Source organism: Phalacrocorax carbo, chromosome 10 (assembly GCF_963921805.1).
Source record: "Phalacrocorax carbo chromosome 10, bPhaCar2.1, whole genome shotgun sequence".
NCBI lineage: Eukaryota > Metazoa > Chordata > Aves > Suliformes > Phalacrocoracidae > Phalacrocorax > Phalacrocorax carbo.
The window spans coordinates 6,618,750-6,634,837 of record NC_087522.1 but is presented as its reverse complement, the minus strand read 5'-3'; the positions used below and the strand labels follow the sequence as shown (position 1 = coordinate 6,634,837).

The following is a 16,088-nucleotide window of genomic DNA, read 5'->3' as shown; positions in this document are numbered from 1 at the left end:
TTAAACTCGGAGGAGATAATTAAGGAGAGGCTACTGCTTGGACTGCTAATTGTTTTTGTCATTATTTTAGGGGCCCGACAGCTGCTGGCTGAGTCATCCTCCCCATCAGCTGATGGCCACACGTGACGGCGATGCCATGGGCGCTGGGCTCAGGGCGCCCGGCGAGGCGGCCGGCAGCTCGACCCGCCACAGCCTGGCCGGGAGCCAGCATCCGCCGGGGCCGCACTGTGCAGGCGGAGAGTGGGCATGCTGAAAATGCACGGCCCCGGTGCTGCTCCAGCCGAGGGCAAGTGCCCTCCGGTTTGGTGCTGGAAGAGGAGAGACAGTGAGAGGTGGTTGCCGAGGAAGAATTGAGCAGTGGACGGAAAAGCAGCATTGAGCATGCCGGGGAGGGCAGATATCCATGAAATGCCCCAGGTACCATCAGCTCGTGCTGCAGAGGGGATCCCAGCACGCTTTGGGCTCATGTAGAAGCAGGGACACCAGCCACCCAGCCAGCCGGAGAGCGGAGCTGAGACCTGCAATGCCCTATGCAGTGGTGCCAAGAGCTCACCCTGGGTCTGGGGAAAGTCCATCTGCCTGCAAGTCCCAGGGCAGGCAGGGGAAGGAGGGCAGCAGGGGGTCCCTCATCCCCATGTGGGTGGCTTCTCTCTTAACCCCACAGTGTTCAACCCAGCCTCAGCTGCACTGTGCTGTGCTGCTGCAGCACGTGCCTTCTCCTTCTCGGGTGATCTGGCTTTGTCTTTAACTGTGGATAAATCCAAACACTTACTGAAAGCAAAAGCAGATGGGCAACGAACCCATCTGGTCCCTGAAAAGCACATCGTCAGAGCCGAGTCCTTGCTCCCCACTGCATTTCTTGTCTCTCAGAGCAATCTGCCAGCCTCATCAGCACGGTCCCACAGTGTCTGTCCTAAGCCACCCCTGCAAGACTTCAACCAAAGCCCCAGCTCCTCTACGCACCTGACACTGGCGCCAAGTTTAAAACGACTTCACACTTGTGTCTCTTCCATGCCAGGCCACTTGTTCCTTCATGCTGTTCAGCAAAGACCTAAATCTGGGGTGGGAGCAGAGGAGCCCATACCCTGTGGCTGGTTGGGAGCTGCAGGAATAGAGAACATCCCGGCCATTCCCTGCCCCTCCCTGCAGCCTGGTGGAAGGGTCAACCATGACATTATTCCTGCTCTGTAGCAGCTGGAGAAGCTTCATCTGGTCTTCCTGTTGTGCAAAGCCCCCCCAGCCTCACCCAGCCCACCTAGCAGCATCATCCCATGGCCCTTGATGGCCGGTATCCCTCCCTACCACGGGCAGCCCTGCCAGGCTGTTCGTTGCCGGAGATTTCTTTCCACCCTCTGCCTCCTGGCGAGCTCAGTGCTCTGAGCTGGAGGCCAGCTTGACATCTCAATCCAGAGATTAGGATGGAGACTGGTCACTTCCCAGTTCTGGCGAACACCCTTCAAATAATTTGATTAATCATCTTAGCCCCACTCAGCGCAGTTGGCATCCTCCAGTATCAAAGCCTCTCCTGAAATGCTGTGTCGAAAAACCATAAAGCTGCTGTAAAGGTTCAACCAAGCATGGACCAAAGCAGAAGCCGGTACTCCAGAGGCTGTGCACTGGGTTGGCTAAATACTCCCTCTAAATATCTCTACAGCTAGCAGAGGCATATGAGATGTGTAACAAATTGCACAGGGACTGCTTTCCTTCTCTCACTGTTAGGAGGAGATTTTTTTTCCTCCTGCATTTCTATTTATCACAACACAAAAAAGAAACATGCCAAAATGGTTTTATATTTTCACTTGGAACAACAACATTTGGACAGCCCCAAGGATAGCAATTGCAGTAATCATGAAAAAGTAATACTTTGCGCTTCTGTAGTCCCTTTCATCCAAGCATCTCACAGCACTTTGCAAATGTTGGCCCTGATCCTGTGGGGGCCTATGCACAGGGATCATCCTATACAGGAATTTATTCCGCTGGGTTCAGCAAATCAGGACTGCGGGGCTCTGCGGGGCTCTGGAGTTGTTCACCTCCACGCTCGCCGAGTCAGCTGCTCCATCAGCACTCACAAGTGCATCCTGAGGTATTTGTTGATATTTAAGTCTGAGCTCCTGGAGTCAGGGGATTATGTTTCCATTTTTCAAACCTCTCTAGTTTGTCATCTCAATGCAATCCCTACAACAGGAACCCTAAAAGCCCAGAAAGCAAAGGAAAAATAAGACAAACCAAATGTACTGTCTTTCCAGCATGGTGCTTTTTCACAGGCTCGTCTCTCTTTGGAGTCATGCTTCAGGATTTCTGTATTTATTTTCACCAGAAGAGAGCAATTCCTGCACTCCAATACTCATAAAAGAATAAACCCAGCTGATCTCAGACTGCTCAGGGAACACTATGGCAGCAAGACCAACCTGCCAAAATCTGCAGTAGTGAAACGAGTAAACCTCAAATGTCCTTGTTCCCAGTGCTTCCCCCCGCCAGAAAGACAGCCATGGTTCAAACAGTTGAGAGTTTGGTTGGAGTTTCTGCTGTCATTGCTTTCTCACTTAAAACAAAAGAAAGTTTTCTTTCTTGCTATATCCGATGCCCCGAAGTCCCACCAGGGATGTGAGGACAAGAGTCCCCATGGGCAGCATCCCTCCTTCACCCACTCATGCCACCGTGGCAAAGAGCACCAACAAGTTCAAGCTGCAACCCTCTTGCAGGACTCCTGGGGGTCATCCCTTCCAAATGGAGACCTTGTGTGTGTCTCCTTTAGACTTAGGACTGACACCCCCATGGAGGACATGCCATTGCTAACAGTGAGGCAGCAGAAGACAATTACCATCCCCCACCCTGTAAGGCTATTGCTATGAGAGTGGTTTCCTTTAAGCATGAAGAGCTGGCCCCTTCCTCTCCACACCCCAAGCCCGGCCTTGTTGGGTCACCAGATTCATCACAAGTATAGAGACAACAGTGGTATTGCAAAGAGCCCCGGACAAGCCATTGGTGGTGCATCACCAGGACAGCTCGGCTGAGCAGGAAACATTGTCCCATGGAGGTGCCCAGACACCATCCAGTGCTTTGCTGGGCAACTTGAAGGTGTTCATGGCTACCCTGGGAAGCGTGGCCCAAGGTGACCAGCTACCAACCAGGGCTGACAGCCCTTCAGGGCTGTTTTCGGTGTCTGGGGCACTTCCAGCAAACCATACGGCCTCTCTGGGCCCCAATTCCTTCCTCTGTGAGGAAGGACACATTTGACACACTTACAGATCTACAGCTGAGCAGCACAGCAGGCTGCAGTTAAAATCCAGCAGAACTTCAAGCTACCCTTTAACCTCTCTTACCTCTGTGCTATCTTCCAGTGAAATTAATCTCTCATATCTGCCCAGTCCAGCGACTTCATCCCGACAGAGACAGCCTCAGCCTTGCCTTCCCTGACCCCCTTTTCCTCCAACACACTCGTGCAGACACGTGCGCGGGAAGAGCGCCCTTAGCACTAGAGGGGAGCGAGATGCAAAGGAAGAGCATTAGGTGGAATGAGAGATAGCAAAAGCACGGGCATATCAGACGTCTCCAGGCAAGATAACACGATAAATAATCAATCAATCCCTACAAAATCCTTAAGTGCTTGATGTATCCTCCTGCAAATTGAATCACTTCTCCTACCAGGAAGTTCTCTCTTGTAAATAAATGAGAACAGAAATGGCCCATATTGAAAAATAATGTTGTTAAAACCACTGATTAAGTTTTACACAAGCATATGAGAGCAAACTAAAAGGTTTTAGCTTTTTAATTTAAGAAATGAGGAATATGATATAATTTCAATTTGTGATGAGATAAGATGTTCTCGATATTGTGGCTTCAATTGGATTATATCCTAATGTACTTTTATAAAGTGTCAGGCTAGCTGCAGATTAAGGTATGTGTGTAATATTCTTTATTAACAATTTAATGGACTTGCTTTCACTCTATCCATCTTAATCAGTGTTTCCAGTCCACCTGGGAGATCTAGTTAGTGCAGAACCTGAAACTCCAACCTGATGAAAGAGGGAACTCAGTGATCCGTCAGTGTCAAAAACAAGAGGGAAGCACTGATAAAAGACTGTCGAGGATCATCTTTAACCTCCTGTCATCAGCACCACTCCAAAAGCTCTCAACAACCGCTCTTGGAGTCACTCAATGAGACATATGCCCTCCTCAGATCTGCATCCTTCCCCTGCCAGAATATTGAAGGGGCTTTTGGCAAGAGGCAGGACTTCCCGGATCACAAAACGCAGTTGCCTGTTCTCAAGGGACCTGCTCCTATAATCCTATTTTACAGTCAAGCGCCAGTGCAAGAGCAGCCTGGTTGTGTGGACTCTCCTGCACTTGTCCATAGTCTCTGCTCTGGCGCTTAGACATTTCCATCTCATTTCCCTCTGAAATTTATTCATGACTAGTTTGTGTCTGCATGTTCTGGTATCAACATTGGCCTTTAGCTTAACTAGCTCCTCTCCCTCCCCTGTGTTTATCTGCCTGTGCAATCACATCTCCTCTCAGCCTTCATTTTGTTAGGCTAAATAAGCTGTACTTGTTTAGTCACCTCTCATAAAGGGGCTTTTCGACACCTTCCCCACCTTAATGACCTATCTCTGCACCTTGTCCAGTTTTCCAGACTGTACACAGCACTCAAAGCCCCACCGTGCTTCTAGTGTAAATGGTTTTCTGTCTTTCCTGGAAACGCTGTCTCTCCAGATAGCTCCAAGCACCCTTTTATTTAAGCAGCTGGTCCCCCCGGGTGGCTCCTGCTCTCCAAGCACCACCTCTCCCACCCTTAGACACTGCAGGAGGGGTAAGTTCTCCACTCCAATCAAGACCTTTCATGCTGCAGGTCTTGGTGAGAAATTGCTATTTCACACACACGCCAACCCACCACGGGGTGACCAGGATGGCTCGTGGTACACTGCACAAGATCTCACCGCAAGCCGGTACCCTGCCTCCCCCTCTCCTGCCACTCAGACTGCCATGTGCATGCACAAACAGCAACTTGGTGCATGAAACCAGGAGCAGCAGCCTTGTAAATAATGGCCAATCAGGAAAAAAAAAGTATATACATCTCATCTCCTTTAATTCCCTTGCAATGCGGTGATTCTGCAAGGGTGGGTCGGTCATAGCTGCAGGTGCTCCCGGACGGGGGAGGAGCACAAAAATGAAGTTGTTTGCGGCTTTTGATTCCATCCCTGGAATTATTTACAGCTGCAGGCAATATTAAACTATGTAGAGCAAGTGTCCTCATTTACATGCTAATTCATTTATACCCTCTGGATTGATTTCTCCAATTCATTTTCAGCCCACTAACTCTTCTGATATGAATTATATTATTACCTCCAGAACGGCAGCAGGGAAATGTGACGAAGCCACCCCAGCTCTTCTGATCTCTAATTGCCCTCGTTGTTCGCAGCCGGCGTGGCCAGCTGCAGCTTCGCCTCCCGGCTACCAGCACCCAGCTTTCTTCCATCTCCTGGAGAAAAACCAGCGGTGTGGCTCAGAGAGCGGATCATCCCACCTCCATCACTCAGTGCTATTCTGGGGAAGACCCAAGTGAGCGGACCTTGGACTTGCTGCCTTTGGAAATCATTCCCTCTTTCTGCCCAGGAGGAGGAACCACCTCATTTCACAGAGCAAACCCAAAGTCCATCTGTCTTCTGCAGCAGGAAGTCCTCGAGCCGTAAGGAAATTGAATTAATCCTTGACTTCCCAAGGGCCTTTCTGAGGCTTCTCAGCTTTTTACAGCAGCCTCACACCGTACCTGGCAGACATGACACATCCCCAGTTCTCCATGCCTTGGGAATGAGGTACCCACTGGTGGAAAGGACACAGTGCCCAGGGGTTGGAGAAGAGGGGGGAAGCCTCTCCATAGTGGCAGTGATAGGTTAGCAGGTGGACTCGATGATCTTAAGGGTCTTTTCTAACCTTAACGATTCTATGATAGGTAACAGCAGCTGGAAGCAGTGGGGGTTTTCTCCCATCACTGATGAATGAAAGAGGTTTAGGTATCCTTTTCGAGGAGGTGTACCCAAACACATTGTCTCACCTTTCTGGAAGACCTGGTTGAGGTCTGCCATGGTAACAGTGGAGAAAGGAACCATCTCCTGCACTGACTCTACCTAAGCAGAAGGGTGAGTCTCTGGGACACCAGGTGGATGTGAAGGAGGGCAGAGAAGCCATCAACAAACGGAGGAAGGCACATGCAATGATGCAGGGCTGCCTGCCTCCCCATCTCCCTTAAAATAGCTGCAAAGCTGTGCAGAAGGTTAAACCTCAGCTTCCATAACAGGGTGGATTTCATCAGCCAAATACCTCATTGACTAACGATGACACCATTTTTAGTTTTGGACCAAATACACAGGCCAGATTTTGCTCAGAAAGTCCATTAAAACCCTATCCCTCTGCAGAACAGGATTTTCACAATTATTCCTCATGAAGTTTCAGCATTTAATTTCTTGTATTTAAAATTTTTTTCCCAAACATTGACAAAAAAAAAAAAAAAGAAACATTGGACTCAATATAACCCTGTGTTCCAGGATTGTTTGTCCCTTGATCTGTGGCATGGGCTGATGCCCCTTTAGCAGAGGACACCTTTTCCTCCCTAACTCAGCATTCTGGCTTGACTTTATCACTGGTTATGAGTGAATTCAAAGGGATTGGGGCGTTCTCACCCTGCAGAGCACTTGCACAGCCTCCCTCCCTGCAGCCAGATTTGGGTGCATCAGTCATGTAGTGGGGGCAAATCTGCCTCCTCGAGCTTGAGTGAGTTGTGGCAAGTCACCTCTGTGCATATACTCCAGAGACTATATCAGTGCTTTATAGGCACTGGTTCATCAAGGTGCAAACCCAGCTCCAGCACCCATTTGAGCTGGCAGCTGAGGGACCGATCAGGAAGTACAAGCTCAGGTGAACAAAATGTCCAAGTCTGGACCACTGTGGTTCAGGCTGGCCAGAAACTTCTGCCTCCCTTTGGCGCAAAGAGTCGCTCAGCACAGAAATCCAACTTGTGGGATAAACACCAAACACTGTGGTACATACAGTCACATCCAAATTGGATAAACACACATGGCATTTGGTATTTTAAAGATTTCTGGAAGCTTTTCTATAGCCCAACTCCTTCCTTGCTCTCCTACTCAGCATCTTGTTTGAATAGCATGCAACCAGGAGCTGCAGAGGGACCAAAAGGCCCACGACCATTGGAAGTTAAACGGGACCACTTCCCCCCCACAAAATCCTGGGAAAAAAATAAAGCTATAGGGAAATAAAGACATTTTTCTGGCAGGCAAGGAAAGGACAGCTCATTTTTCCTGATTTACACCATCTGAAACAATTAACTTGTGAAAGCTGAGATATCGTTCCCCTTGGCATCCAGTGTTTATTATGCATCAGACCATTTCAAATGAGCACTTGAAAAGGAGAGGGAGCCTCTCTGCCTCCTGATCACTTGAGGGAGGGAGAAAGTTGTCCTAAATGGAACAACAGACTGTCCCTTCTTAATGCCACTTCAAAGCTCCTCGGACAGGAAAATTGATAATTGCATCAAGTACACTTTTTCTAAACTTCATCATTTAGCGCTGAAAACTGGGCTATTGAATTCACATAGTTCTTTGATCAAGACCAGTTAATTAAGTTATTCCCTTGATATGACTCTTATCACTTTAGTGCCAGACCTACATCACACTTACGCAATTCACATACTGGCTTTGATATGCATCATATAAGCTTCCCAGACCGTAATCACTGGGTTTCTATAGATTTGCTGCTACCTTACCAGTTTCACCAGTAGGATGAACTATAGGTCAGCTATTAAAAGAGCCATTGTGCAGCCCAGAAAGCTCCTGGACGAACTGTAACAAGACAAGTTACTTATGGACTGGAATGAGAGCAGTGATTTCTTCCAGAGCTTGTAATTCCCAGTTACAAATGCTCAGTGCCGTTCCTGTCTCCCTTTTCAAATATATCCAGCAATATTGATAAAAAGTATGCAGCAAAGTATTTGTTTTACCCTCATCAGCAAGGCAATTGAACTTGATTTATCCTTTTGCTATTTTATTGCAGCATCACACTTACAGTAAGAAAAGACAGTAAAATTGCGTGTGAATTCTGAAATACGACAAACCCTTCACCGCACTAAGTTACAGGCATCTCTGTTTAAGCAGGTTTTCCCTGCCTTCTCCCATCCATTCCCCTCCCACATCCTCTAGGTCATCTTCTTCCCCAGCCACCTCTCATGGAGGCTGTCTCGTGGCCTCTCCTTGCACAGCAAACAGTTTCTCCACTCCATGCAGCTTTTGGTGACTCCCATCATTCTTTCCCACCTTCACCTTCACAGCCCTCCTCCAGCCACCCTCTGTTTCTGACCAACCATCCAGGGGCTCATTCAGCAAATCCTCCTCCTCCACACTTCTGCTTTCCACAGGAGAGTGACAAGCTCCAATTTAGGTCTCCACAGTTTTTCTTGGGCTTATCCCCTTAAACCGGATTAGCTAACGTCTTAATGCCAGTGACACCAGTCACAGCTCACCATCTGATCCTGCCTTTCAGGATTTGCTGCATCTATGCACTTTCCATTGCTAAACTAGATCCTGTGATCTTTCCTTCCCAGACCTCCAACTCCCCATCACCCTGCCACCCTGGACTGCTACTTATACTCTACACATCTAGGAGATGCCCAGATATCCCCCTCCTTTCCCCACCTGACACCTCCAGGGTCTGAAATCTTCCAACTCCCTGACAGCCTTTGTGCTTTCTCTGTTTTGATACCTACAAGTTTCTCTTCCAGATCTGCTCCTTCACTTCAAGATACAGACCCCCCGGAAAACTCATGGCACCCCTTCCTTGGGCCTCCTTTTTCTCTGGATTCAGACAGAAAATCTTGAGGCACACAATTCAAAGTCTCATTTCCACTCACCTGACCTATTCCCATATTGAACCTGCCTGTGGTCTCCACCCCACCAGTTTGTCAAGGCCCAGCCCCAACATCCCTGTCTTCTGGACTTTGTCCACCCTTCCCATCTCAGAGCTTCCTTCCCGCTGCCTTTTACACACAAACCACCCCACATGGTAACTCCTCTTGCCTCTTTCAACCCCCCTTTACAGACCCACATCCTTCCCAAGGCTGCTGTTCCTGCACTCCTTCATTCTCCACCCATCTCCATCGCAAGGTGGAGATGCCGCTGCTGTAGCAGTCTCCATTAAGCAGTGCCAAGCAGTCGCATCAGGAAGTTTTTTCCTCCCAACTCCATCCCTTTGCCCAAAACCAGCTCATAAACATCTTGGGGTCAAACCAAGTACTTCATCAAAGCGTCTGTCCTGATCACCTCTATGTTCCTGAATTCTAGCTTGTCCCCTGCTCTCCAGGTAGAGGTGAGGGACTCTCCATAGCCCAGGAAATCAAGTATTACAGGGCGAGACCAGCCTGCAGCTCCTGAGGAGGTTCTGTATATGGCTCCCACACACAACCAAGAGGAAGGGATGGTGTGAGCTGCAACTTTCCATCATGAGCCTTCCTTGGTGGGATGTGATAGAGGAACCATCGAGAGCAGGGTGGAGGAAACACAGGCAATGGTGGGCTTTGGCGGTTGGCCTGCTCACTCTCATCATGCCTCTGGGTGCTCTCCAGCATCCCCACCATGGCTTGCTCCAGTTCCCAGTTCATTGCATGATGCAAAAAAAAGTCACATTCTCTTTATCGATCAGGCTGTCCCTCCCCACATATTCCCTTTGTCCCCCTCTAAAATAAAACCCCAACCGAGAGAGCTGGAGTTTAATTTCAGACTCCAAGGCGTATCTGGAGCCAATTTGCAATACGCTTACTCCGAAAATCGCCCTCCCCTGTGATGCTTGACAGCTCCAGACCACAGTCCTGCTCTCAGCTCCGAAGGAAAAATGTTTTAATTTGTCACAAACCAATTATAGCGTCTCATCTCTCCCTGAATTACTCATCTTGGCTACAGCCTAGGACAAAGGGCCCCTCTGAGAGGAGATTAGACATGGATATTAACAAGAGAAAAAGTGTCCACTGTCTCACCTTGCTGGGGACGCGGCTTCCAACGAGACAGGAAAAGGAAACCCCTCCTGACTGACAGCCGGAGGGAGGGCTCCCATCCCACAGCAAATCCCTCGTTTCACGCGGAAGAATAGTCACGACAAACTCTGTATTCAAATAATATTCATGCATGGCAGATAACAGAGTCACGGCTGGCAGAGCCGCAACATGAATATAAATAACCTTCGCTCCCTTGGTTGCTACCGCAGATGTGCTGCCACTGTGCCGGAGTGTGGGTGAAGGGGCTGGCAGCGCAGCGCACGGGGTGCGGAGGGGTGTGGGTGCTCCAACGGGTGCAATTGCCTCCTCTGAGCTCCATGTCCCATCCCTCCAATGAAGCCTCTTTCCCTCGAGCCCGGCACTAAGCTGCAATGCCCTCCCATGGACTCCCAGCAAAAAGGTCCTCTCCAGCCACTTCCTCTCACCCCAGCTGCCAGGTACTTGCTGCTCTCACAGAGCACACCAGCATCCCTCTGAGCTCTTGCTTTGGACCAAACCTACTTTCCCAGGCCTCAAGTCCCTCCATATCAGTGCTCCTTCCTTCCCTTCCCAACCCCACGCTGGCCTTGGGCATCACCCTTCACCCCAAGAGCGAAGGACTGGGTTGTCACCTTTCACGCTGAGACACAGCCTTGATGATGCTTTTGGTCTGTCCTGTCTCCTGAGCAGCTCGGGTACCGCTTCATCCAGCTGGAAACGGGAGGTGAACACTCAAAAGCAGCACCCAAACCTCTCAGAGGCAAGAGGCACTTTGCATCTACAGTCCCAACTGTGATGAGCCCCAGCCTCTTAGCTCAGCAGTAGAGACAAAAAGCTGCAGGCAGAGCTGGCCTCTCAGTCAGCTGCACAAGCTGGATAGGTTGCTGCTGTCTCAAGCTGACTCGAGGCATCCGAGGGCAGCCACGATGCTCCCTTCCTCCCTGTGCCTACTGCAGATCAGCTTCTTCCTTGGATGAAGAGGGAGATGATGAAAGCCAATTTCCCTTTGTGCTCATGGCGAATAATTTGGAGAATTCCCCTTGTTTACTCAGAACTGTTAATGATGCGTCAGAAATTACCTCCGAGATTGTAATTAAAGAAAACAGCAGAAGAGAGAGACATACACACACACGCGCTGCCTAATCACAGCTTCATCTGCGAGTCTTGAAGTGCTGAAGCAGACAGCAGCCTCCTCGTCACCCCAAGCCTGCAGAAGGACTCCCAAGAGCCTCCTAAATGGCAGAGGCTCAGGGGTGCAGCCTCCAGGCCCTGTACAGCCCCACACACTCCTCTTCAGCTACAAAGCAAGCAGCGGCAGCACTCCAGGTATCCAGGAGCTGGCGAGGCCATGAACCTGACCGGAGGCCATCAGGAAATGAGCGGGAAGCTCAGACCCCTTAAAACCATTTTGGAAGTGGAGCAGCTGACCTAGAAGAGTAATTAAGCTCTCAGTCATCACTGAAATGCAGACACCCACATGCACAGAGTAACGTATCAGTCAACCCCCTGCTAACCTGACCTCAGGGCTCGGCGTCTGATGGGGCTGGAGCAGAGCACAAACATTCCTTTCCCGTGGAGAAGGGAAAGGAATTTGATTCCTGTTCGGTTACAGGAGGGTGCCTGGATTGCCTAATTACTCAGGGGTGACTGCTATGGAGAGGCAGCTGAAAACTGGTTTCCCAATGCTTCCCTGCTCAGTCCCAAGGCCAAATCCTCCTGCTTTGCATCCTGGAGCACTTCCATGAGGCGAGCAAAGCTGCTTGTGCAGGGAGAGCAAATGGGGGTCAGGCGAGGGAATCGGCTCAGCTGAAAGCAGCCAGCTGGAAAAAAGCCATTCCCTTTCTCCACCTTAGCCAATGGTTTTGTTCATCCAGGGCTCGTTTCAAGCCTTGGATTAGGAGAGTGGTGGAAATGCAAATCCTGTGAGTCCCAAATTCAAGGTAGAGGAAGGAAGAACAAGCTGGGTTGTCCTCACGTTCACAACCAGCGGCTGTCTGGGTGTGCAGGAGCTGTGGGGCTGGGCAGGCTGGACGAGGCTTGGTACTTGTAGACCCTGTCCATGACCAGACAGTGCTCCATCAGTGCAGACGAGAGTTTGGGTCTCTGGGCAGGATCCATTTATCCACTATTTATCTGCTCATCTTTGGTGAAGAAATAGTTGAGGTCAGTCTTGGAGCCAGCCTCACACCAGCCTGTAACTCCCTGCTCCCAGGGCAGCAAGGGAGGCTGGGGGCCCCAACTGTCTCCACTCCTGCTCTTAGTATTTCTCTATCAGGAGATCACTTAAACCTTTTAAACTTATATAGCATTTCCAGCTGAGCCTTGTATCCCCTAGGCCACGGTTACCATCTCCAACGACTCCAGATGGGAGAAGCAGCAGAGTTTTCCCTTCAGAATCTCTTCTTGGAGGCAGGTAAGCACGGAGCTAGCAGGTGTAGTGAGTGCCTGCTTTCTGGCAGCAGCTGGCCTTCTCACAAAAGCAAACCCTACAGCAGGTCAAACCATGCACTCATTGCCACTGCAGGGCCCCGGGGGTTGTAGTTTAAGCACCTTTGTGATCACTTTCCTGCGCAGATCCATTTCCTGCTTGCCTTCAAGATGGGAAATGGTTAAACTGCCCCATGCCTCCTGGCAAGTGAAGGGTTGGATGATATGCCACCCCCAAATCCATACAGATGAAACTTCATGAGGTTGGACAATCTGAGCCTGAAAAGATGAAAGCCCAGCAACAACGACAGCCTGGGAGAGCTGTAGGAGGGGGACCTGCCCGTTAGGAAGTGTATTTCTCTCCTTCAGCAGAGGTGGTTTCAGCTCCCTCCCTCTCAGCTTGCAGCCCACAAAGGCAAGTTTAATTCTAGGGGTTTGCTGCTAATGTCCACGTCTGGAAGAGGGGCCCTCCTCCCTCCCCTCATCTTTACAGCTATTGCTTCCCAACAAGCACACCGGGATGGCAAGGCACAGCACGCCAGCACCGGTGGTCAGCACCTCCCCCTTGGCTCTGCGGCTCTCTGAGGACCTGCAATTGGTCTGCAAGCTCTGGGCAAAGGAGCCTCTCCATCACAGGTATGCCAGATTCCTGCAACCACCCTCGGCTCCGGGCTCCCTCATTTCCAGAGAGGAGGTGGAATCACTCGCAGCGACCAGGGCAGCCCACGCCCTGTAACCCGCATCTAGACTCATGCTGGGACTCTGGGATTTGCTCCAGGAACTCTTTATTGGACAAAAGCATATGCAGGTTCGGGGTGACCCACCACATGTAGGCACGTGGCACACACTGTGAGCACCAGGAACCTCCTCGGCACCTGGTACCTCACCCAGCACACCCCTGCAGTGCCCAGGGCGGGCTGCCTGGGACAGAGAGTCCCACTGCCACCTCGTGGGTAAGGGACGCATCGCTTCTGCTTTGCCACCGGGCACAGTGGGCAGCAAACCTCTTCCCTGCAAAATCCCAGGCCCTAAGGGAGAACAGGACCCAGAGAAACCTCAAAGTATCTGGCTTGGAGGGAGGAGGGATGTCCACACATACCAGAGCTAGAAGCATCATGAATTAATCTGATCTTTCCCTGCCTGTCTCCACCCCTGCTCCCTGGGTTGACTGGGAAGAGATGATGTTGCCACACAGGGCAGGTATCTGGCTGCAGTTACTCTGGACTGAGGGGAGAGTGGAAAGACTCACTGCCAAGAGCCCAGGACCTGCTCCTACTCTCGTGGTCCCACCAAGGTGAACTGCAGCACCCTTGAGGGCGCTGGCTGTCCAGGGACAGAACCTCAGGAATTGAAATAGTAGTCCCATGCAGAAGACTCACGGGTGAGGCAAACCCATTAACTCCTTTCTGCTCTTAGTTAGCACCAGGATGTTAAAAGAAGACTTCTATTCATCTTCAGCAGGATGGGCCACAAACAACGAAAACCCTGCTTCACTCTGAAGTCAGAGAAGTAAGGAAGCTACAAATCTCCCCCACAGAAGGAATGAAGCAGTGAGCAACCCCTCGCGGCTTTGAGAAACCAGCCTACAGGAACTCCCAAAAGGAGGTCTGGAAACACAGCACTATTGCTGAAACCCCTCTGGGTCTAGGACATCCCACCCCATAGATACAGAGGTGGTCTGCTCTCTGCCTGCCCGGGCTGCAGACCCCGCAGGTCCAATTTGCACGGGCATAATGAGGGAGAGGCCCTCGATCTCCTGTGCCCCAAAGCACATCCCTGTGTCTCTGACCCTGGCCAAAGAGCCACACCAAATGCAGGGAGGGAGGGAGGAAGAGCTGCCTGTTAGCAGACCAGCACAGTGTCCTTGGTGCAGCACTGGCTGACATGAGTGGGGCACCGTGAGGTGACACGCAGTGCCATGCTCCTGCATTCAGGACTATCATGACCTGAGCAGTGGATGGGCAAATTGAGCTCTGCCCTCCTGAGCTGCCAACGAGGCTGAAGCCAGTCCTGAGCTAGATCCAAAGAAGAAAAACAGTCTTAAAAGTCGATCTTCTGGGAGAGGTGTCATTGGGCCCCATGCCAAGGCCAGAGGGGATTCACAGTCCCTTTAGTCGCAAACCCGCAGTCTCCATGTCAGAGAGCAGAGAAGCCTCATCACAGTCCTGCACAACTTTCCTCCAGGAAAGCAGCAGTGAGGAAGAAACATTCCTTTGACGTCCCTCTCTGGCCCACTGGGCAGGGGAACATCACTCCTGCGCTTTACTCTTATTTTTCTGCTTCCATATTTTGGACAAGCGGAACTTGTTCTTCTTCTTCTCTGGCTCCTGTCTCTCAAAAGATCCATCTGCAGAAGAATGAACAGACATTGAGCAGGTTGAGACCTACAGCCCCAGTGCCACCCAGTGCTGCTCTGTAAGAGTAGAAAGGGCTCTTACCCAACCTCTGGATCATGTCTGCCAACATCTGGTCCTCCTCTTGTTCTCTATAATGGAACAGCATGGCATTAGAAAACTTTGCTGTGTTTCATGACAAGGTGGTAGACACCGAAAAACATTTACAGGCTACACTCTTATTCCCCTAGCCAGAAATGACCGACCTCCACAGCGTACCCCAGGAAGGGTGCAGGAAAAAAAAAACCAGAGGAGTCCTAGACATTTGCAAATCGCACCCGGTTCCCTTGAATGCAAGGGCCTGCGTGGGGATTTCCAGACTGTGGCAGCCCAGCACTGCGGCAGGGAGGCCCTTCCCCTAGCTGGCCTATGAATCATCTGAATTCACTGAGTTGTGAGACAACACCACACCTGAGGAGATGAATAAAGGTTGAGACACCAGTAGCCTGGGGTGCTGCAGAGGTGCTTGCATCAGGGACAAACACGCTGCTATGTCCTCATGCCTGGGCAAGGCCAGAGTGAAAAGCCTGGATATTACTAGAATCCTTGGTGCCCTCAAGTCAAGAAATGGAAGCTGCTCTCAGCAACAGGAGGCACAAATCCAACTGCTTGACACAGCAGTCTTGCTTTGAACTTGGGGAGGATCCAACTCTCAGCTACAGTTGTTCTTTCACTTGCTGCAGCAGACGAACACATTCCTGGCTTCATGTTTCCATCATCCTCCTGCAGCTCCTGTGCTGCCTCTATCCCCCCCATCTCCAGCCTCTCCCTCTCTTCCCCCTGCCTTCTACATTCACAGATGCTGTCCTCAGAGAAGCATTAGCTTGAGAGAGCACTGAACATGGCTGCAGTCCTGATCTCAGTTCCTAACAGCTGCCAAGCAAACAATGGCAGCAGCATTTAGGACAAGATGGTTGGTGACAGGTCACCACCCACCTCTCATGGAGCAGAGGTCTGGATTACAGCCATTCATCTACCCCTACTGCCCAGGCAGCAAAGTACAATGGAAATCATCCCTGGTGGTGGCTCATCTCCCAGCATCTGAGGGCCCTCACCTGAGTCTGTCCTCATCCAGGCACTCCACAATATTATTCCGATCATTGACTGTGTTTAGGTACGACTGCAGGAGCTCCTTCTCGCGCTCCTTCTCTTTGGTTGTCTTCAGTTCCTCTGCACAAGACAAGGGAAGTCCATCTCACAGCTACTGGTGAGTACCTCCCCGCCAGGGCTCCTGC

The 16,088-nt window shown here is 50.7% G+C and overlaps 1 protein-coding gene across 8 annotated transcripts in view; it reads right to left on the bottom strand.

Annotated features, from left to right (window-relative positions):
* Positions 1–16,088, bottom strand: part of MICALL2 (MICAL like 2) — a 48,399-nt gene that overhangs the window by 10,160 nt on the left and 22,151 nt on the right. For 2 of the 8 annotated variants that reach the window (XM_064461619.1, XM_064461618.1), the window contains exons 15-19: positions 15,909–16,023; positions 14,899–14,945; positions 10,037–14,807; positions 5,344–5,479; positions 3,324–3,475 (exon numbers count right to left, since the gene is read on the bottom strand). In XM_064461619.1, coding sequence (XP_064317689.1) covers positions 14,710–14,807; positions 14,899–14,945; positions 15,909–16,023 — 260 coding nt within the window. In that variant the 3' untranslated portion in view covers positions 3,324–3,475; positions 5,344–5,479; positions 10,037–14,709. Of the gene's footprint in view, positions 1–1,770; positions 2,190–3,323; positions 3,476–5,343; positions 5,480–10,036; positions 14,808–14,898; positions 14,946–15,908; positions 16,024–16,088 lie in introns of those variants that run through there. The other 6 variants (XM_064461620.1, XM_064461621.1, XM_064461614.1 and 3 more) reach the window with 5 other exon arrangements.